The 22,564-nt window shown below is 39.8% G+C and overlaps 1 protein-coding gene across 8 annotated transcripts in view; it reads right to left on the reverse strand.

Moving 5' to 3' along the window:
• Positions 1–22,564, reverse strand: part of TRAK1 (trafficking kinesin protein 1) — a 136,504-nt gene that overhangs the window by 47,936 nt on the left and 66,004 nt on the right. The window contains exon 1 of one of the 8 annotated variants that reach the window (XM_064444049.1): positions 10,137–10,280. The exons of 6 other annotated variants lie outside the window; for them this stretch is intronic. In XM_064444049.1, the coding sequence (XP_064300119.1) occupies positions 10,137–10,200 (64 nt within the window). In that variant the 5' untranslated portion in view covers positions 10,201–10,280. Of the gene's footprint in view, positions 1–10,136; positions 10,281–22,564 lie in introns of those variants that run through there. One more of the 8 variants, XM_064444051.1, reaches the window with a different exon arrangement.

Below are 22,564 nucleotides of genomic sequence, written 5' to 3' on the forward strand. Positions count from 1 at the left end.
ATCTGTTACATTAGTGAACTGAAATAGTAATGACTGACTGCCTTCACAGGTCCTAAACAGGTAATAGCCGTTTCCTGTTCTACCTGCAAAAGCAAGGATCATAACCTAGTTTCAGAATTAGCTGACCCAACATGATAACCAAGTAAAACTGACAGGCTGTCCTTTCGCAGCTCAGATTTTTTTATCAACAAAAACTGAGTAGATGCTATCAACGGATATCCCTGCACAAAGTTTCACTGCAGTCAGCTCAAGGACCAGATTATCAAATAAGAGTAAATATGGTGTTGTCAGGTAAATTTACAACTCCAAAGCAATGCACTGACTCTGGGACTGTTCTGCCTAGACCTTTACGAAGATGCCTCCCATAGTCATCGAGAGAACCAATTCTGTAACACTGCCAAGCGCAATGCTAGTTCTGCGACAGAGGATCTCAAAAGAGGGCTGAGGGCAGTCATGGGATATAAACATTGGGACAGGGAAAAACCTACTACATCAAAATGACCGCAGAAATAATAGGCGAGTAGAGAGTACACGTTCTGCTCATGGAATAGGCCAGAGAGGCAAGGAGTCTTAACTACACAATTTTTACTCCCTTCTTTTCAATAACTATAAATGGTTAAAGTGAAGCATATTCTTAAAACTTCATTTCTGATACCAGATCTGGCTATAAATAGCCAGATATGGCTAAAACATTTCTTTTGTTCAGCACAAAAATGCTGATATTTCTATCTGCTTTACTTCTAGAATGGATTGACTCACCCTCAAGAGAAATACTATCATTTATAAGTGCTCCCACCATCAAAGATACACAGAAATACCATGTACCATTTTTGTACATCTGTATCACTACTGCACTGACTGTGTAGGTGACCTGAATGTATAGGTGGAGGAGAGAAGGCATCTTTAAAAGGCATTTCAAACACATACTGAGCTTTTTGAGGGGAAGGTACTGTAGGAAGACGGGGCTAAATTTATCCCAGATGGAACTCAATGTTTTTTTCTCTCAAAATCAACAAGAACAGACTCAGACTGTACTTAGATCTGTATGAAAGGTAATGTCAGCAGGAAGAACAAGAACAGCATGATGTATGTTTCAGCAACCATTTAATCACTAAAAAAAAAAAAAAAAAAAAAAAGAGGAATCGAACATAAAACCATGTCACTTGGCCTCTCCCGGTAAGTTTCCTCCCCACCCCAATCCCCAGTTTTGACATCCTTTTACCAGTATTCTCTCAAGCACGTTTCTATTTTTCACAGACAGTTATCTCAGCTTCCTTCAGAGACTCACAGGAGGCGCGATGGATAGTTTATTGACTGAGTATGAATGAAATCCAAGTGTAATATTTGATTCTGAGAAAGTCTTTACAAGGTCCTATGCAACAGGATTCAAAGAGCACATTACATCCACTGAGGCTTTGGACACAGGAAGTATTTCCCCATGAGGTGAATAAAGGTGTGAATTCACATCAGGTCACATTCTCCGCGATACCTTTCAAAGCATCCTTACACCAGCTTGACGATGGTGTATTTGGATGTACCAGTTCTCTACCACAAAACCACGATTTTGGAGTGAAATCTACCGCACATGAAATAACATAAACGGTGTATTTAGCTTTTGATACCCAAAGGCCTGAAAAAAAATTGCCAGACTGGCTGGAAGCAGACCTTGAATGGGTACACCCTCTCTATACAGCAGGTACACAGGAGGATTTTCAATGCACATACATTCACATTCCCCCCCTAACAGGGCAATTGCCTGCAATAGTGCAGATGTCCATTATTTCCACAAAGTATGACAAGATTTTTGGATCATTTCTTCTGTTGAAAGGTTAGGTCACAAGACCCAGAGCTTGGATTACTTCTGTCTGTGTGAATTCAAGTTCATGGATAAGCATAAAATTGTTGCCTGTTGTTTTACTCATTTTCAGAAGTACCTGTTGGGAATTACAACCTAACACAGTTTCATCACACATATAAAATGTACATATAAAAAATGCACTAAATTTCCAAAGACAGATAATTTCCTAAATCCAGTTTCATTATAAGAAAAATATTGCATAGCATACACCTGTTGATCATATATTTCTACTTTAAAGAACTGTACATAAATTAAGATTCATCCTATTCATATGAGTATTTTCTTAGTATTTCACCCCAATGTACTGGCTACACATAAAAAAAAAGAATTGTGAAATTTAGATTTAAATCCACAAACATCACTCAAATCACATGTTGCCATATGCTACTACTATAAGAGTTTAAAACCAAAAGGTGAAAAGTACCTTCTTCCAAGATATTGATGCTCTGCCTGTTAAATGTGCATTCTCTCTTACTTTCCTTTTCGTAGTCATATTCGAAGTTTTCCTCTTTGTATACTGACATTGCTGAAGTTATCCCCGATAGACACAATATGATGCCTCAGTCCCACAGGAGATGGGAAGTCATTCCCTCGGCGGCTGTATTTTTGGGGAGAGCGAAGCAAGGTCTCTGCAAAGCAGGATACCATCTTTCCTCACTCACATGCTCAGCCAGGGAGCTCCTGAGTGACAGTAGTTGTCCTTAGCACAACAGCTTTGTGTTGTACAGATGGGGTGGAGGCAGGAAGAGACCATCTGTCTAATAATTACTAGAAGATTTATGTTGTTCCTCATACCAGCGCCGAGGGTAACCAGTTTTTACTCAATAGCTCTAGCTGCATATTTCAAAGGAACTGGGCTGAAAGCCCTCTCCCTGGCACTCCTCACCTCAACAAGGTTCTCTCTCCTCTGCCACTGCTCCTTCTAGTGAAGTGGTAGTTTCCCACAAGTGTCTCAGCAATACAGAAGTATGACCCAGCCTCCAACCGTCACACCTCATGAAGGGTGTGTACCTTCACAAAGTTAGATCACCTCTCAAATTGCCTAACGCTGCAAGTAACATTTCACAGAGTCATGAACAGCAGGAGCCTGTACACATGCACACGCTAATCCCACCCAGCAGAGAGATCTTGAAAGTTGCGGCTGCTGTATAGCACAGTCTGACTGCAGCATCTGCCACACACTAAAACCACTGTGTGGAGAATTGGGCTGGAGGGGGAAGTGGTTGGGTGTTTGGGGCTTTTTTTATTGCTTCTACAAAAAAAGCCTACTGTTGTATGAAGCATTTAACTGACATCACATCAGCTGTCAAATACCATGTTTTCTACAGTAATCTTTATTCTTCTGTCTGCTGTGGGAAACAAAATACTTCAAATCCACATATGGCACCCTAGTGCATTTTCAAGGGCGCACATATCTCTTGCCTGTTCAACAAAGAAAACTCCTTGTGCTTAGACCTCTTTGTTTCCAACAGACTGTGTTTACTAAACTTCACTACACACATAGGGCAGGTTAACTTTATTTAACTTCTTGCAGCTATAGATATTTAATGTTTGCTAAGTTGCCTCCCTTACTTAAAATGGCAAATAGGTACCCTTTGCTGCTTGTAGAAAGCATTCCTATCTGCATCACAAGGCAAAGGAGTTGCAGGGAAAGTGGGGGCAATGCAAGGCAAAGGCAGCTCATCACCCTCTGCAGTGACATAACTGCTAGGGAGGGAGACAGACAGACATTACAAGCCAGCAGAACGTAACAGGATTATGTAGGAACAATTTTTTCTATTTCCATTTGTCTAGTGGTGTGAAAGTATGAGGTAGTATGAGACAGGAAGGAACTGATTTTAGACAATCATGATGAATTAGTCTGGTTTAAGTTTTAAACTCTTGATATTTATATACAAACAGTGTAACAATGTTTATATAAATAATAGCCAAAGGATATGAAATCCACATAAGTGCTTGCTGAGGAAAGGAACACTCGTTTCTGAATGAAGAAAGACCTTACTAGTTAAACTGCCAAAATTTACTGCAATATTCAGCAGCAGCAACAGCCTCGAGAACTCAGTTGGGGAAAAAATAGGATTGTCCCTTTCTCCCCATATCATGACATTACAAGATATACTTTTAAATATAATGTAATGGGAATTATTTCTAGTTTCTTATTCCTTAGAGCATTTCTGTGTCTTCATTTCTCCCCTGTAACACTGAATCAAAACTCTTACAAATCAGACAGTAAGAGTTTTAACTATCTACTTTCCATCCAGTGCCAATTTACCGCATTTCCGTAATAGCTAGAGAATGGAAATTCTGAGAGTAACCAAAACAATAAGTCATTTTAAAGAATGCAAAAAACACCTTTTAAAGCTTCGGGACAGAAAAGTCTGCCCCTGCCAACCCTGGTGACATACTACAGATTTAATATTGCTGACAAGTGTTCAACTATAGGTAACCAACTAGCTTATAAAGGAGAGCAGGGCAGCAGGTGACACACTGAAAACTTGCGTGTTGCTGCTCAATACACATGGCAAGGTAAGGAGAGTAAATGAATATTCCCACAAGCTGACTTCTGAACTGTGACTCATGTCAACTCATGCCGCACAGGAGGACTCTGACATTCAAAAGCTGAGACAAAAGATAAGTGTCGTAATGCCTATTTTGATATCAGCGTAAGATAAATACTGATGCAAATTCATAATGGGTGGAGAAGAAATGTGTACCACACCCTCACACTATCAGCTCATTTTTAGTGTATTCTGCATTAAGGCCTTTTATTAGTGCAGGAGTATTTACGTGCTTAAGAGCCACGTTTCCAACAACAAAAAAAGGCTAAATTGTATACAGTTCTGAAAATATACATTCTAATCAGGAAAGATTAAGAAGAGATTTTTAATATATCCTGTAAGCGCATACTCAGGGACTTAAAGAATATACCAGACTGAGCACTCATTTTTATGGGTTGCCACTGCATGGTAAATTTGGCATATTTGCTGCAATCACCACTCTGAATTAGTGGCTAAAGACATTTAGCACCTTTCAAGAAGCTTGCTAAGTGAGCTGCAATGCTTAAAGCACACTGATGCACTTTTCTCATGTAATGCTTTCACCAAGGTACAGGACGCCTTCAGTAGCTTTGCAATGGAACAGGAAACAAACTGGGAGCTAGTTTAAAGAAGGGTGTGGCTGGACACAATACAAAACCCCTCATATCTTGACTCACTATTTCCAAGGAGCTCCAGTGCATTCAAATCGTTTTAACTTTCCTCTATCAATAAAAGTATCTAGACAATTAACTAATAACGGCAATACTGCATTTAGAACAAAGATTCTCTGTAAGCAACCAAGTCCTAAAAACAGCAGCTGAAACAGCAGCACCTGGATTTAAAAATATGTTGATGAAGAAACGTGGGTGTTTTAGGGTGGTTAGATTGTTCAAATGTTTACAGGTTTTTCACATTTCCTGCTCTTTCAAAATCCCACCCAGATTATCTTCTGTCATTCAACTGAAAGGACTGCACATTACTTTTGCAGAAAGGGAATGAAATTGGATACAGTGGAAAAACGCTTATCTGGAAATTCAGCAGCTGAGCAGAATAAAGAGGAAAAATACCTCTATACCAAAAAATAAGCCACATAAAGACAACATACAAGTAGAAGCAGCTCAGAGTTGACTAGATAAAGAATAGAGAGTCAATGGAGGAATAAAGAAAAAGTGACATGGCAAAAAGCAGAAAGCTAGGAAAATGGTATCAATAATTACAGGAATATAAGCAAGGTTCAATCATATTTATCAAGTACAGAGATAAAGGACATAGGAACAAACCAAGAACAACCTGGATAAGAATTTTAGCTGCATACCTATAGGGCAAGGGCTGTTTCAGAGATAGCACGCCACAGGCATTTGTACAATTCTCATAGATTTAAATGGCATACCCACAGCCAGCATCCACTTAACATCCAGAGTAACACCATGGTTACTCTTTCCAGAGGAATGGAGACAAAAGGGGCTAATGTATGAAGGAGATGACTCATCATAAATGCTCGACCATCAGCCAAGCTCCTACTGTAAGGGAGAAAGTGTCATGGGAAGCATATTTTAAGTGAAAAGGTTGCCTGTGCCACCCACCAAGCTGGCAGATGTATGCTTGTGAGGTTACCTGTAACTAAGTTGCACAGAGAAGAATCATGGAGAACCAAGAACTCTTGAAGAGCTGCAGCAGGAATGCAAAATATTCTTCTAATAGTACCTTAAAGGAATGATTAAAAAAAAAAAAAAAAAGGCAGGGGAGGGAGGGGGGAGAAAGAGAACCAGGACACATTCTCATATCTGCAAAGGTATACTAACATAAGCAAGGCAAGGATAAATAACCGTGCTTAAAGTTGCTGAGAGGTCCAGGAGAATGGGCATTAATATTGTTAATTATTGTTGAGGTAAAAAGAAAGTTAGGGAGCTTGCTGATAATAGTTTCTGTGGAGTGGAAAAAAGAACACAGCAGAGGAGCTCCAAACTGCAAAAAAGAAAAACCAAACCAAACCGAACAAAAAAACACTAAGAGGTGAAAACATTTCAGTGTGAACAGGAGGAAGATACAGGTAGCAGGATAAGAGGTGCCAGAACAGCCAAGAGTGTGAGATAAAGTCACTCAGGCAAATGTAAAAGGGGTTAGAAGGGGGGAATTGGTGAGCGAAAAAAGGAAAAGACACTATTTTCTCCCCTAGAAATTGGTGAACCTCATGGCCAACAAAAGAATGAGGAAAGAGCCAATTACGCATACACAAAATCATCTGGAATTGTAGGCAATAAACTCTCAGGCACTAGTGTGGAATTGTTCAGCCAGAAATAAAGGAGCACTGGAAGAAACTACAAGAACAGTAACTTGATCCAAAGTCAACCTGGATTTCTCTAGAAAGCTTTGCTCATTGAGAGGATGAAAAATATTGGCCTAAGAAAGAGGGAGGAGGAAAAGGCTATTCATAAGATTTTTATGGGTCTCTGCTTATCTGTTTATCTAGCTGTTTGTGGGTTTTTCGCATTATTTTTTCATCCAAGTTGTTTTGTGTGCATTTTTTAAAAAGCTATTTGTTTTTCCCTAAAAAACCACCCAGATGAGCCTAGACTTTTATACAGCTATCTTTCCAGATAAAAGTCTGCAAGTTTCACCTTTTCCTCTTTTATTATTGGTTCTGTCCATCTTGAAGTCTGCTGTGAAAAAAACTTTCCTACTCAAGTACACATCCAGCTCTTTCCCCCTCCCTATACCATCTACACAATGTATTTCATTAATGCCAAATAAGGTGACAACTGTCTCTCATACTATAACATATTATACTTGAAAATGTATCTAAAAAGCACAGTGTAATAGTTAGTTATAGAAGCTTCAGTTTACTGTAATGTTAGTTAAACACCAGTGATTCAATCTTCAGATAAATAGTCTGACATTTTATTGTCTAATTCAACCTACTCCTACCAAAAATAAACTCTGTGAAGGACCTTATCTAAAGGGATTAATTCATTATTCCAGCCCTATAAAGAGTCTTTATAAAGATTTGAAAGTTTTGAGCACTTTTTCATTTGCTTTTGCAAATTACCGCCACCAAATGCAAGTTAAAGACATCATTACTACATTGGTCCATACAGAAGTTCATTAAATCTGAGGTAACAGTGAAAATCGCTTCTTTACCTAAATAGTAGCATTAAAACTTTATATCCTAGTGTAATTTGAGTGGTTTTTTATCTTGAAGAACAAGAAACCATACACTGCTAAAATAATTCTTTAAAAAAAGTAAAACAAGTGAAGTCACACCTTTTGGATGGAAGTCTGAGCTCCAGTGGCTTTGACAAAGAATGTATGAATAATTTAATCAGAAAAATAATTCTGTAGGATAATACTTGTGAGGTTTTGTATTAGTTTAAAGGTACCACTGACTCTGCTCCAATGTTATAGCTAGCAGAAAGGGTGAACTGGGAAGGGTTCACAACTGAATGCACACATACATCTGAGCTCCAGAGCATCCATGAATAGCAGAGAAATAAGCTCTCTAACTACGCTTCATCCTGTCTTAAAATAGATATTCAAAACAGGTCAGCTGAGCTGCAACTGCCTATCACACTCTACTGAATATAAAAAGCATCTCTGGCAAATTACTCTGGTATCGACAAACACAGGGTAGAAAAATCAAACATCAGTCAAGAGCCAGGCATCTCTCATATTATGCCATCTGGTCTAGGTTTTTGAAAAAGCTCCATTTTCTGCTATACTTTAAAGATGCCTTTTGTCTCCCACTACAATCAGAATACCTTTCTCCATCAACAGGAAATGTCCATGATATTTTAAACCCAAATTAATATGCCAGTATCAAAGGCCAAAGACTATGCCTTCCACTGCAGCTCAAATCCTGCTTTCTTTCTCGCACACTTCAACTGGGAGAAAGAAAAGAAACCTAACCCCCATAAAATTCCATTAAACCTTACGAGACTCCCATTTACCTGAGAGGCCACGACTGACAGCACTATCCTTCCATCATGTAAAAAGGAATATTTTAATTTTAAATTAAAATAAATAACTAAAATTTAAAAAGCATTGTGCCTTACCTAGAGGAAAGACTTTCCCTATTAGACTTTAAACCCTGCTTTGTCTTAGGGGAGAACTCCCCAGATACTTCAAGCAGCCAGACAGCAGATACTTGAGCTGACTCTCTGTAGATCTCAGCTCATGAAAGTAGTATGCTGGGCGGAGGCTCAGCACTCACAAGAAAACTTGTAAGCCCAGAATCAGACCAACTACTACAGTGCTCCTGAGGCCCTGATCCTACAAGGTATTTAAATGCTTGCCCAACACCTGTTGCTTATTCCATTACCATGGAACTCCCATAGTTTCTCCAGCACAGCACACACCTTAAAGACCAAGCTGATGAGCTCTGAGACCAGACATTCAGGCATGCCACACTTCCACATAATGACACTTTGACCAGACAAAGGACCATAAAAATGAAAAATAAAAAAAAAGCTATAAATATTTAACCTAGGAAAAAAAAAATCAGCTACAGCTTTTAATGACAGTACAACTGTCCTTTTTTTAAGCTTTCTAAAACCAGGCCAACTCAGCCTGTTACATCATGCAGATTAATCAGATGCTACAGTATTTACTCGGGTTAAACCTAGAGGATAAACGTTACATAATGGATTCAGTCCAACTTAAATTGGTCAGATCTTTCAAATAAATATGCACCTGTCCTCTCCGAACACCTGGACAGGAATAATCAACTAAACATAAGCAAAGTTCCATTCTGAAATCCAGTACAGAGAAACAAATGGAGGCATACGCCACTCCAAAGACCATAAAAACCCATTCAAATTTTGTCACACATATCTTTACTCTTCATATCCCCTCTCATACTGATATCAAAGCAATATGAAATAGCTTTTTGGACTCCATATATACAACATCACCTGGGCCTACACTCCTTACTGCTTTCTGTTCTTTGCTTCATTGTGATCTTGGACTTGCCTCATTTAAGCCAAGCTCTACAACTAGAATAAAATCCATATACAATTACTGCTTTCCCAAAGGCTGCGTTTTGTTTAGAGCTAACCACTGAGTGCCATCGGTGAGGAATCTTGATTTTTCCACCCTGCTGAGAGTGCAGTTTTAGCCATTCCTTATCCTTCCCCATGTGCCTTCTATCAGAAGTCTGATGAAAACAGTGCTCTGATGAAGAAATAATCACCCAAGCAAACATAAGAAAAATTGCAAGAGGCCCAGAAGATAGTGCTCAAAGTTTGTCATTTTTCCAATTTAAAAAGTTAACCTGCTCACTTTTAAGAAGCCAGATTTAAATGTCTTTCACAGACAAATAACCAGAGAAAAAGCATGTAGTGCCTATTAGCACATTAAATATATACATATTACAGCATATTGGTAATGTAGACAAAACAGACTTAAAACTCAAACCAATACAACAGAATCTTACAGTAAGTGTATTTAAATTCAGCTGAATTATTATACATACAGTTAGCGTTTCAAATATTTCTCCCCCTGCCCAAAGATTGCTCGTATAGTGCATATGCTCCGCTGCCACTCCCTTTGAAAAAGAGAAAGCTATACAGCAGCCTCTTGTAGCATGCTCACAAGAGATGTTGAGGTGCAACAGAGATGAAAGCATCTCCACTATACCAGGGTGTTGCCTTTTTCAAGGTACATCATTTTTTAAAACCATTGAATAACAATGGTCCAGTCTTACAAGCTCCAAATTCTGCAGTAAGAGACTAGAAAGAAATATTTACCATCTGTGCATTCTTCATAATACCAGTCCAGTTCATAATAATCTGCTTCAATAAATTTCTGCATAGTCAGTACCCTTCAGCAACATAGACGAGATTTCACTTTGCTGCTAAGGTCAAGTGAAATGCAGCCATGCCTTCCTGCATTTGCAAAATACCATAGCACAAGGAAGCTCATAGAAAGCTGAAAATGAGCTGCACATCTTCAATGAGGCTGCAACTAAAATAAAAGGGGGGTGTAGAGGGTGTATTTGGGGGGGAAAAAAAATGAATAAAAAGAAAAATAGGAAAAAGATGCAGAAGGTAGAAGCAGATGCCCTGGCGGCTGCTCTAATAAAGGAGCTCTGCACAGGAGCCTTGGATGGGTGTTAACAAAATCATCCTATCAAAAGGCTGATGTGCTGACGTGGGGGACACACACCACCGCCTGGCTGTTTCTAACTCATTCCTTTCCTCCCTAGTCTCCACATCTCTTTCAGGCTAACATGTTGCCATGGAGACGAGCTGGCTCCAGAAGAGATGCAGAGATGAAGAAAATGCATTTTGCTGTTTCTGGCTTTACAGACCAGAAGCACCCCTCCATACTGGAAACAAAAATCCTTGCTCAGAAAAATGATACAACTCTCTGCTGACTGCTCATGGAACAGCAGCATCATGCCATTGCAATTCACTGGGTACATGCAGTATATTAATAATGAAAATCTAGTCCATTACTACTCTCCTCTGCGCAGTTTGATAATAGCCTGCCTTCCCCATGGAAAATTAAACTACATTACCACATCGTTACACTATTCTGGGCTGATATAATAGAATCCTTCATGCATCCTGTTATTGCAAGAGTGGCAAACAAAAAATGAAAGAATCAGAAAAATCGGGACACCAATACATTTCCTCTTGCAATAAGGCTAATCTGCTTCTGCTTTTTACATTCTCCATAAACCACTGACACTTTTTTTAACCATCTAAGCTTCACAGCTGAAAACAAGGGGTTAGGACAAACTTGCACTACTCTATTCCTAAAAATGCTCAAGGTCTTCACACAGAGTAGAGCTTAATGTTCACGTTCAATGTGTTGGAAATGAAATATAAGAATTTACTTACACAGCTAGTCAAAAAGGATATCTGAATCTGCGCGGGTACAGTTACCAAAGGGATAGACATCCATTTTGTTCATAACCACCACATATTCTTCACCTCCTTCTCTCCCTTTTTTTAGGACACTTCATTTCTTTGCCAACACCAGTAGAATCACAGGGACAGATAAAGTCGCAACATATGTTAATACCGCAAGGCAGCAGGCCATATCACTTCTGACCAAGGAGGTGTCTGACTAGCCAAAGACCCCACCTACAAGAGCAGCCATGATCAGGTAAGGGACCGCTAGCCCATATGTCCAACTGCCCTCTCAACCTCCTATTCTCTCCAGCTTCAGAGACAGCCTGAGGCAGATACAGTTTCTAATTTTAGCAGTTCTTGAAGGACTTATCCAGTTGTCTTAAGCCCATGTACATTTTTAGCACCTCCAACATCCTCTTGCAAGGAGTTCCACACATCTACTATTCATGATATAAGAAACCCTTACCTTTTGCTTTGCCACTCACCTTTACTAACTAACTTATTTCAAAGCTTCCAAGTCGGGAAAGCTGAACAGTCAATTCATCTCTCCTTTCCAATCACTCATGATTTTGCAGATTTCTATTAAGCTTCCCCTCACCCATCTCTAGGCTGTTGCCACTTAGTCTGTTCCCTGACTGGTACCACTTTTCCTTACTCTAACAGAAATAAGAAAGGCATAAGTCAAGCTATACAGAGAAAAAATACATTAGTTTCATTACACATCAGCTTTCAGCTTTACTGATATAAAAAAGTATCACTGCAGTAACTTTGAGCTTGGGAATTGCAACATCCCTTATATATAGTGATTGCTGAAGTACAGATTTAACAGATCGGTTCACACGTCTGCCACATGTTTGTCAGTGGCAATTGGCCATGTATTCACTCAACTCTGAAGTTTCAAACCACAGTCAAACTCAAACACACCTTTGCCTGCAAGTACGTTATTTCACTGGAAAATAACATGCTTCTATGTCTGCAAATTAAAAAAAAACAACCCATCTTCATCCTTCAATATAGTAACTTATTTGACAATATGCACAGGATTCCCCTCTACTCAGCACAGGTGAGGCCACATCTGGGGTACTGTATCCAGTTCTGAGCTCCCCAGTGTAAGACAGACATGGACATACTGGAGAGAGTCCAATGAAGGGCCACAAAGATAATGGGACCAGAGCATCCCTCCTATGAGGAAAGGTTGAGAGATCTCATACTGGAGGAGAGAAGGCTCAGGGGGACCTTATCAATGTGTATAAATACCTGAAGGGAGGGCGCACAGAGGACAGAGCCAGGCTCTTTCCAGTGGCACCCAGTGACAGGACCAAAGCTGATGGGCACACACTGAAACACAGGAGGTCCCATCTGAACATAAGTTTTGGGGGTTTTTTGGGTTGGGTTGTTTTGGGGGTTTTTGTTGGTGGGTTGTTTGGGTTTTTTTCCCTCCTCATGTGAGGGTGACTGAGGGACCCTGCTTGAGCAGGGGGTTTGGACCAGATGAGTTGCAAAGGCCCCTTTCAACCTCAATCGTTCTGCTATTCTGCAATTTTGCAGTTCACAGGCCTCCACCCATTTACTTCATTTGTTTAATTGCCTCACACTAAGAGTCTTTCATTACACAAACCACTTATTTTTAACTTCCTAGACAGTAGGAACAAGGGCACATGGTTTCAGACCACTGTAAACTTTAAAAATTCACAGAAACTGAAGTGGTAGAGCTCTTCCTCAAACACAGTTCCCCCTTGCTCCTGTGAGATGCTCCTGGGCCAGGAAGCAAACTGCAATCCATATCTCTAAACCACTGGTTTTGTTTAACTTCATGCCCCTGCCCGTCCCCCTCCCCAAGCCAGCCTCAGCCACCTGGGGCCAAGGCCTGCAGCTCTCCCACAGGGGTGGCAGTCAGTCAGTCTCTGGGTGAGGAGATGCAATGTTTGTGCTTCAGTTATTGCTGGTGGAGAACCGAGTTGGTGTAATACCTAAGTAAAGCTAGTCAACCTGCTCTCCGCTGGAAGCACTGCCATTCTTGGGAGGCTAACTCAAAGCAAAGCAGCACAGCCTTGATCAAGGCACCACCGCATTTACTGGCGCTTCCCTCCCATTTGTCACTTTTGCATCAAGCTCCCCTTAGCCCTCCTGAAATCAGGAAGTATGCTGAGACAACAAGGGTCTGAAAAGCAAAACTTCCTCTCATTTTGGCAGGGATTGCAGTATTTTTGGCTTCATTCTGCTGATTAGATTTTCGGTATGCTCAATACTGGTGTGAAAACAATACAATAGAAGTGTACCTGACCTTCAGGTTAGTAAATCACAAAGGATTATACAAAAGCCACTAAAAGCCTTTGGCCGTGCAGAGGTCATACAATTATCTTTTAAAAAAATCGTATTTTTAATAGTGCACACATTTTTGTCAAATGTGATCATTCTGCCCTCACACTGTGCTGTCTTGAAACAGAGGGCCGTGACAAAGCCCTCCAGCCCTAGCTCAGTCTTGCAGAATTTCAGTTATGCGTACTCATAACACAAGAACTGCACATGCTATTAAACACAATTAAGGCTACACTGTTAAAATACTGTCAGAGAAAAATAAAGGTTCCTATGGCAACATTAACTCAATTGCTCTGCATATAAGCTATTTGTTCCACTTCTATTATTTTTGTCCAAAAGGTAATTTCAGTCTGGTAATGCTATTAAAAAAGCATTTAAAATATAAAGAATGAACACTGGCTACCAGCTTAAGTTGCTGCAGGGACTCTCTCCTTTTTATTTCTTAACATTTTAACAAAAGAAATCTTCAACATGCTAGAATTTTCCTCTCGCTGTCCTCCCGCTTGCACACCGCCCCCCACACCTTTCAATGAGACAGGATAAAAATTGTTCAAGGTGGGGGTTTTGGACCTTTTGTTTGTTTGCTTTATTGATATTCTTCTACAGATCTGGTTGGAAACATATCGGTGCAATCCAGAAAGGCATTATTTTTCTGTGGAGAAAAATAATTTGTGTGGTCAAATGATTTCAGAACTCCTCAAGAGACTTGGAGATATGGGGTAAGAGTATAATCTTCCCAGCATGAAGAGAGAAACCCTGGACAGTCAGAATATTATATATTCAGGTATTCACAGGCAAGCATCCCTTCAATTATATGAGAAATGGTACCTCTATAAAGGGGGGGCTGGAACGGTTGTCAAGTTGAACATGAAAGTCCAACCAGGCCAACAAAGCACTTGCATACTTGCAGAACCCTCTTTCAACCTCTGCAGCCCTACTTTTTCTTCCTACAGCTCTACGTTGGATTCAACTCAGTAAAACTTACCAAAATGGTTCATTTTTCTGGTGGACTACTTCTGCAAACATTAAACTTCTGTGTATCCAAATCTCCATATCACTTCATAACACCTCATCTGGCTGGGGTATTACTTTGTTAGTTGCCTAAAAACTCATATAAAACTTGTGTTTAAAAGATTTCAGGTAATAGATCTCTGACTATAAGGGACTTGCTTTTTCCTATTCCAAAGTTAAATACAGTTATTCACATTCATTCAGCATTCCCTTCCAGCTGCTGGAGTTTGTTCTATTTTCCTATATTCAGTTTTAAAGCAAACAACAAACCCACTTTTATTTGTTCTCCACAGAGACAAATGTAAAGACTGATAAAAGATTCTGGCAGCCAACTCTCATGAGCTAGACTGAGTGCTCCTTAAGTTTGCAGTTACAAAGGGGTCTTATTAGGCACAAGAGTTGACTTGAAAAGCTCGCAAGCCCTCTCTTCCTTCCCTTCTGCTGCAATAAACATATGCCATAGGCCAACACTAAAGTGGTCTGCCTAAATTAGCCAGGGTATAAAAATCACACAAATCCTTTTCCTTGTTGGAAGAGATTTTTTGACAAAGATAATTTTAACTACCCTGTTTATAAACATGGCCTCTTGAGAAAGCTGTAGCAGCACACTCAAGGATGCAGTGAACCACGTTGCTGGGGTGCAAAGCAGCAGCAAGTCATCTCTGCTGGCAAAGTATTCAAAGAATGTTATTACATAGTATGTCACTATAAATCATGCGTTCCCATGCTAGGTCATTCTCAGCTTTCTTCAAACCTTTTCCAGTTCCAGGAGGATCCCTTGAAACTGGACACTGGAGCTGGATGGAATATTTCCATGAAAGCTGCAACAGTGTTATTACCTCCCATTTGATTAACTCGGGGTCAAATTTCTCCTCTTGGCTACAGCATCATATCAGGATGTCCAGATAATTAAACACCATATCCTTTCATTATTTTCTATAGTCGCCACCACTCAGGAGAAAGCTGCCCATCCCACTAACATCATCTGGAGTTCTTTTTATCAGAGGAGCAGCTGTACAGTCCACCACTTTGCAATGCATATTGTTAATAGTCAGGCATTGCCACAATATTTACTTTGCAAACTGACTCTTTTTAAACCTTTTTTTTTTTTTTTTTTTTTTTTTTTTTTTAAGAGCATTAAAAAGGAAAGCAAGCATGTTTTAAAGCCCAACTGATTTGCAAGGACAGGCTGGCATACTGTTACTTGTAAATTGGGATCTCATTTACTGAAGTGAAGAGTTAATGGGGTTTCGCCTTATAAAAGAACACTGAACAGGAGTCATCCTGTGACTGTACATTTACTAAGAGCAAAAAACTCTGCAACTTAGGAGAGAGATCTCTTCCAGTATAGCGCCTAACTGAAACAAAATTATTTAACCCGATACAGGGGCAGACAGATGAAATTAAATTACTTAAGGACAAAAACCTATTTTCCACATGAAAGGATTATTTCTCCCTTCCCCCAAATTCTTACTGAAGAGTACTTTGTATAAAATCAAAACTTGTCTTTGGCAGCCTACCTGCAAAATCAGTTGCAAAGTTTAATTAAGGTATCACTGGGCATACTTAAATACTGTAAATGAGACCATGATGGCAAGAGCTGGGCATTTAACAGAATACACCCGTACCCAGTACAAAGAAATGAAGAATAAAGCTTTAAAGAGTCAGATTTTGTAAACTCTTCACCACCTGGTAATACTGTAAGCTACAATCTCTGGGGTTTTGTGGTTATATTTTCCCTGGAGACAGCAAAAACATTTGTAAAATGAAGTTGAGCTTAACATCATGCTTGATTGGATAGACAAAAATATTACAGTAGCATGGTATTGACCTATTTTTCTAAAAAGAAAGGAGAAGAAAAACCCACTGACAGCCATGACTGCAGCTTCCTGGGAGAGGAAAGGAATGCAAGTTGCATTACATTGAAGGAATACAGAATCAGGGAGCCCAGAACTGGACCCAGCACTGCAGGTGTGATCTCACCAGTGCCAAGTAGGAGGAAGGATCTCCTCCCTCAACTTGCTGGCAACAACCCTCCTAATACAGCCCAGGATTCCATTAACCTTCTTTGCAGCAGGGGCACACTGCTGGCTCATGTTCAGCTTGGTGCCCACCAGGACCCTCCAGGTCCTTTTCTGCAAGGCTGCCTTCCAGCCAGTCAGACCCCAGCATGTACTGGTGCATGATAGGGTCATTCCTCCCCAGATGCAGGACTTTGCACTTCCCTCTGCTGAATTGCACAAGGTTCTTGATTCATCTCTCCAGCCTGTCAAGGTCCCTTTGAACCGGAGCACAATCCTCTGCTGCCTCAGCCACTCCTCCCGGATCCTGTTTATGTGTCATCCTCCCTGATGCTGTCCTCTCTAACTTTTCCACCTGGTGACAGCTCTTCAACTGCAGCACACTTCCTGCACAAAAGGCCATCTCTCCCTTCCTCAGGGAGAGACCCCGGGCACTCCTGGCAGCCTGGGACTTGCAGGGCTGCATCCACCATCTGAAGCTCTGCCTGGGCAGGGACAGAGGCTCCAAAACCTGTGGAACGTGCCCCGTGGCCCATCACCACCATATCTGAAGGTTTAGGCTGTTCTGAACTCACATGAGGACCCCTTCTTTGCACCCTTCCACACAAACTGTTACATCTGTTGGCTGTCTCTGGGAGCTGTGCTCCAGACCTCGCTGTTACATAGGGCCCTCCCAAGCACCAGCTAAAAAAGTGCTTGACCATCCCTAATCAGGAGCAGCTGCAATGAAGGCTGCAAGCAGGGAGAAGCTGACAGCTTCTCAGAAGCCAACAGAGCTTCTTCAGGCCCACATGCCCGTGGCTCCCCTTACCTTGCCCCTACCTGGCAGCAGCAGACACCCTCCAGTTACTCAGAGGGTTCCCAGGAGTCCCCAGATGATCCTGGCCCTGTCCCCATAAGCTCCCAAGGCAGAATGCAGACACTTGCACAAAGTGCTGAGTCTGTTTGCTGCCTCTGGGAGCGGCACTTGGAGAGCTGTGCTCTAGGCCTGGCTCTTACATAGACCTCTCCCCAGCCGCCAGGTAAAAGGGTGCTTGATGTTCCCTAATGTGCAGGAAGGGAGACTGATCGCTTTGCTGTATCATACATTTGCGCAGCACATTTTAGACTGGGTTAAAGGGCACTCTGCCTCATGAGTTTAATGAGACTGGTCAGGTGACATTTGATTTATTTGGTTATGCTTTAGGGTCAGATCAGTTTTATTTCATTAATTTGGTAGGAACTGGCTCAGCCTTCTGTCTGAAGCATATGAAAAATATAATGACAAAGATGCACTTTGGAGTTTCAGAATGTAAACTAACAGCTACAGCCCCAATACACTATTCAGTTCCTCCCAAAAGGTATCTCCATCCAAGTGTGAAGATTCCATTTCCCAACTGCCAACTAAATTTTAAGAACTAATTCTTTACATCACCAACCCCAGGTTATAGCTTAAGTCCCCCACAGAAGTTGCTAGTAAATCAAAATGCTTGGATATTTAAATATCCAATATCTTCAAAAGCCAATATCTTCAAAATCTAATTCAAAAGGAGGGCTAAGCAGCCTTGTGTCCATACTCTTGAGTGACGCTGACCAGCAGATTCTGTGACTAACAGCCTTTGTGGCTGGGGATTGGACTGAAGATCTCAAAACCAAAAAGCCACAGGAAGGTATAAAAGCTGCTCTAAAAAGCCACAGTAGTACAGCTAAGGGCCATTGTTGACTCTTACCCTATACGGATCAACACAGAGGGGAATTCATTACACTTCCACCAGCAGGTTATAAACCAGCATCAATCTCAGCATGTAGTCCAAAAACTGCAAGGGTATTCTTCCAAGTAATTCAGAAATCAAATGCCCATCTTGCTTAACTGCTCAGATTTCAAACCTCATATGTTCATATACAACAGTTACAATGACAACATTCAGCGTGCAAGCCTTATGAAGTTTAACAGAATGCTATTAAAAGTCAAAAGTTAGATTTTAAAATGCTAGGCATAACTCTCATTGTCAAGTCATCTGAATTCCAGCCAAAACCAGTGATTTATATAAAAGGAAGTCCATAGGAACAAAATAGACAACTGCAATCAGTACTTTGCCTGAAAGTTTGACGTAGGTTGTGGAGGTAGGTTTAAGACAAAGGATCCAAACGTTCCCATGGTACACAGGCAGAGAAAATCGACACAATTTACACTGGGCCAGACCACCACTCAGGTTGTTATATCTTGTGACACACATCCTCTATTAAAAGGAGTTTAGGCGGTAAAAAACCTTGCTGGAAATGGCAGAATATTACTAGCCTCAGCATTATAAGGCTGCAGTGCTCAAGAGACATTTTTACTTCAAGTTTGCCTTCCACAGTGAAAGAGTACAGAAGTATGCAAGATTCTAACAATAATGAGAAGAACAGTCCTTGCTACTGCAAAATACCAAGAAAGCAACAATCAAGGTTTTTTCAGAAACAAACATTTTACCGTTTTAAAGATGAAAATATCGTCCAAGTGAATTTAAGAAATCTGAAGATGGCACCAGAGAAGTGATTTTAGCTCATTTTATAGATCTGTAGCATTGTTATCCTTGATTTATCTTGTATTACAACTTACACAACATTTATATAAGCCTAGAACAACAGTACCAGTAAGCAAAAACATAATGTCTGAACACTAAGAAAAACTAGTTTGTAAATTTGGTTTACTGACAGAAACAGAGATGGGCTCAGCAGAGAACCTAGGTTTTTAGTAATTACCAAAATCACTGTATGCACACACATCCCTACCCCTCAAGATCTCATCGCTTTTTGAATTTAATAGGTCACAACTTGACTCAGTTGTTTCCACTACACACAGTTAGAAGATGAAGCAGAACAAGTTCAGTAGACTTGAGAACCAGAAAAGAGTCAGTATTAAAGAGCACATCACTGGCATACAGCACCTAAGCATCCAATAAATGAGTGTAGCATAAACACTTGCCCTGTATAGACTTTTATATGACAAGTCTTGCTAGTCTGGAACTCCGTAATCAAATTTGTTTATAGCTTCTCATTATACCCAAGCTGCATAAGATACTTCATTCTACTGAAAGCCCTCCCAGACCACAGCTTCCTTAACTGTGCCTTTGCATTGAAGCTCTCTCTTCTTCCATCCACACTTGTGCTTTACTTCTAGTACATGTTCAATGCTTCTTTTCTTATTTTAAAGGAGAAATAATAGAACACAAGGACAGATGGCGTTTGGTGAATATCAAGTTACTTTTGAGAACAGTTGTACTCCATGCATCCTTTACAGTATGGTCTAATATATCATTATGCTTTATTAAAGATTATGTACAAACCCAAGAAGACAAAGAAGCAATCGACAAAAAAACAGGAACCAAAATGGAGATGTTATTGAGATAGCAGCCCTATTAAAAGCATTTACACTCTTTTAATTTTGCGATCCATAGAAGATAACTTCTCTTCACTCAAAAATGATTGACTAGTTTCCTAAATTCAAGTGCTCCCTTGTGATATGCTTCCTATGGTAGAAAGGAGGAACAGCCCTCTCTGCCTCCTGAAACAGTACCTGTTCAGCCACAGCAAAACAAGTATGCTTGAGCATTAATAGCTACTAATCTACTTTTCAACTGAATGAAAATGCATCTGTATGCTTTAAAAGCTTGACAAAACACCACTCTAAACACCCATCAGCTCTTCAGAAAACTCCACCATTTCAGAGCTTCTGCTTTAGAGTGCAATGCAGCTGCCAGTTACTTTATATGCTGAATCACTCCTGATATATTTCTCATGGATTCTCTCCTGAGATCAAATGCACACGCAGATGAACTCAAACTACAGAATACCGTCACTACAAGTGATTTAGATTCTTTCACAGATAATGGTCTTTAGAGACACCCGAATCTATCCAAACAACCACAGAGCCTCTCTTATTAAATATAAATGTATTATTCAGAAACTAAAAAACACAGACAAATAGGTATGCAGTATCCCAAGTTCCCTATTAACAAGCCTGTTCCCTATAAAAGGAGAATACTACATGGATAATGAGAACGAACTATGAAATGCTCAATGGGTATATGGGAACACCTAAGCGCATGTGCCTAATACAGGAATCACGTACTATAATTCATATACAAATGACATTTTAAACAGCAAATACATTCTTTGGAAGCACAGTTCTAAGAGAGAGAGTGTCCATGGAGAATTAGAGCACTGCTCTTGAGTGCAACTTAAAATTTTGGTTTGGAGTTGCAAATTAATTACAGCTTTTTAAATACCCTTTCTGACAAATGAGCTTTCTCCCTTTCGTGTTACCATTCTAAAGCAGGAACAAATGAAGACAACAGTACAGTTTAAAAGGTATTTACTTTCAGAATCAGTTTATTTACTAGGCTTAAGATAGCCGCATTTTTAATACACTTCAGGGCACTTTACAAGACTTAACCAAAAATGCATTTGAGGAATTACTTCTATTTTGAGTAGAGATCTAAAATTTGGTCAAGTAGAGATTTAAAATTTGGTCACCATATTTTAAAGTTACTTCAAAAGAATAACTACAAATCCAATTGTACATCAATACACATATACCATATATTATATATACATATATACACATACTTTTAAAAAATATATGTATTTTTAGAACATCCAACTTTCCTACTTCTGTGGGCCTTGAAATATTTCTAAGTAATCCAGTACTCAGGTTCAAAGGTTCAGATGTCTATCTTGTTCAAAACTTACAAAATGAGTTGGAGATAAGGATCACAATCAAGACAGAGGTTAAAGAGTCACTGAGTATGGTAACTGGCCATGAATGTGTTCAAAACTTGCAGGAGACAGAGGGAAAAAATATCTGCTCTCAATTACCACCCCACCAAAATCAACCTCCACTGCCCTCAGATTTGGGGGTGGGAATGCAATTAGTGCCAGTGGAACACCAGGCACATTGTCCTTCCCTAATTCCAGCTGTTCACAGTGGGTACCTGAACATCATTAAAACAATGCGTTACAGTGCAAAGCTGTCACTATTGTGTTACCATTCAGACTATTTCTAACCTTAATTACACTTTAACTGAGAGGTTATAAAAGGTTGCTGTTCCTGATAGGCTCTCTCCCTAAACAACAGGAAGCCTTACAAAAGATGTATTTACATATATTAATAATGCACAACATTTACATATATTAAAACATGCACAAACATTCCCCTTGTTGTCCAGTATTTCTCCGTCGGTGAACATTTCCTGAATAAAACCACAATACATCTTTCCCTCCCTGTTACATTCTGGTTTTGAAGCTGATGGACACTACAACCCACCAGGAACCATAAGCAAAAGACTTAATTTCACAACTAAAAATACTCTGCACTAGCTAAAGTTTTAATACTAATTTTAATGATTTTTGCATGTCTCGAAGAAGCTTGAAGAAGGTAAAGCAACAATCTGTATGTGTAGTGCATTTTAATTCTGATAAAAGTATTTATTTCACAGCAAATCCTTTTCTGTTGCAGAAAAATCAATAAATTCTTCCTTCAGTTATGGAAAATTTTGACATACTATGAAATTTCTTTTTCATTATTTATTAAATTTAACTACATCCATAGAATTCTTAGACCACAAGGATACTGTTTTGAAAATAGCAGAAATTTTTAAGATTATACTAAAACTTTCCAATAGACAAGTTACAGTATTTGTTCACTCCTTTGACAAGGTTTTCAAAACAAACTAAACAGGTACAGAAGGAGTGCCTTAATTGCAGTACCAAAAATGAATCATTGTGCAAGCACCCACACCCCGGAAAACACTCTCCAAAGTGACAATGGCACAATTCATGGGGCTTTTCTGCCAACTTAATTGAAATATTTTTATTTTGATAGTTAATTTCTCCATAAACCAATGCTTACAGTCAATGCCAAAATTTTCAAACATGCCAAATTTTCGTGATCTTGCACTCTCAAGTATAGATGCATTCTATGACTTGTTCATGATAACTGAA

Source organism: Phalacrocorax carbo, chromosome 2, assembly GCF_963921805.1.
Source record: "Phalacrocorax carbo chromosome 2, bPhaCar2.1, whole genome shotgun sequence".
Lineage (NCBI taxonomy): Eukaryota > Metazoa > Chordata > Aves > Suliformes > Phalacrocoracidae > Phalacrocorax > Phalacrocorax carbo.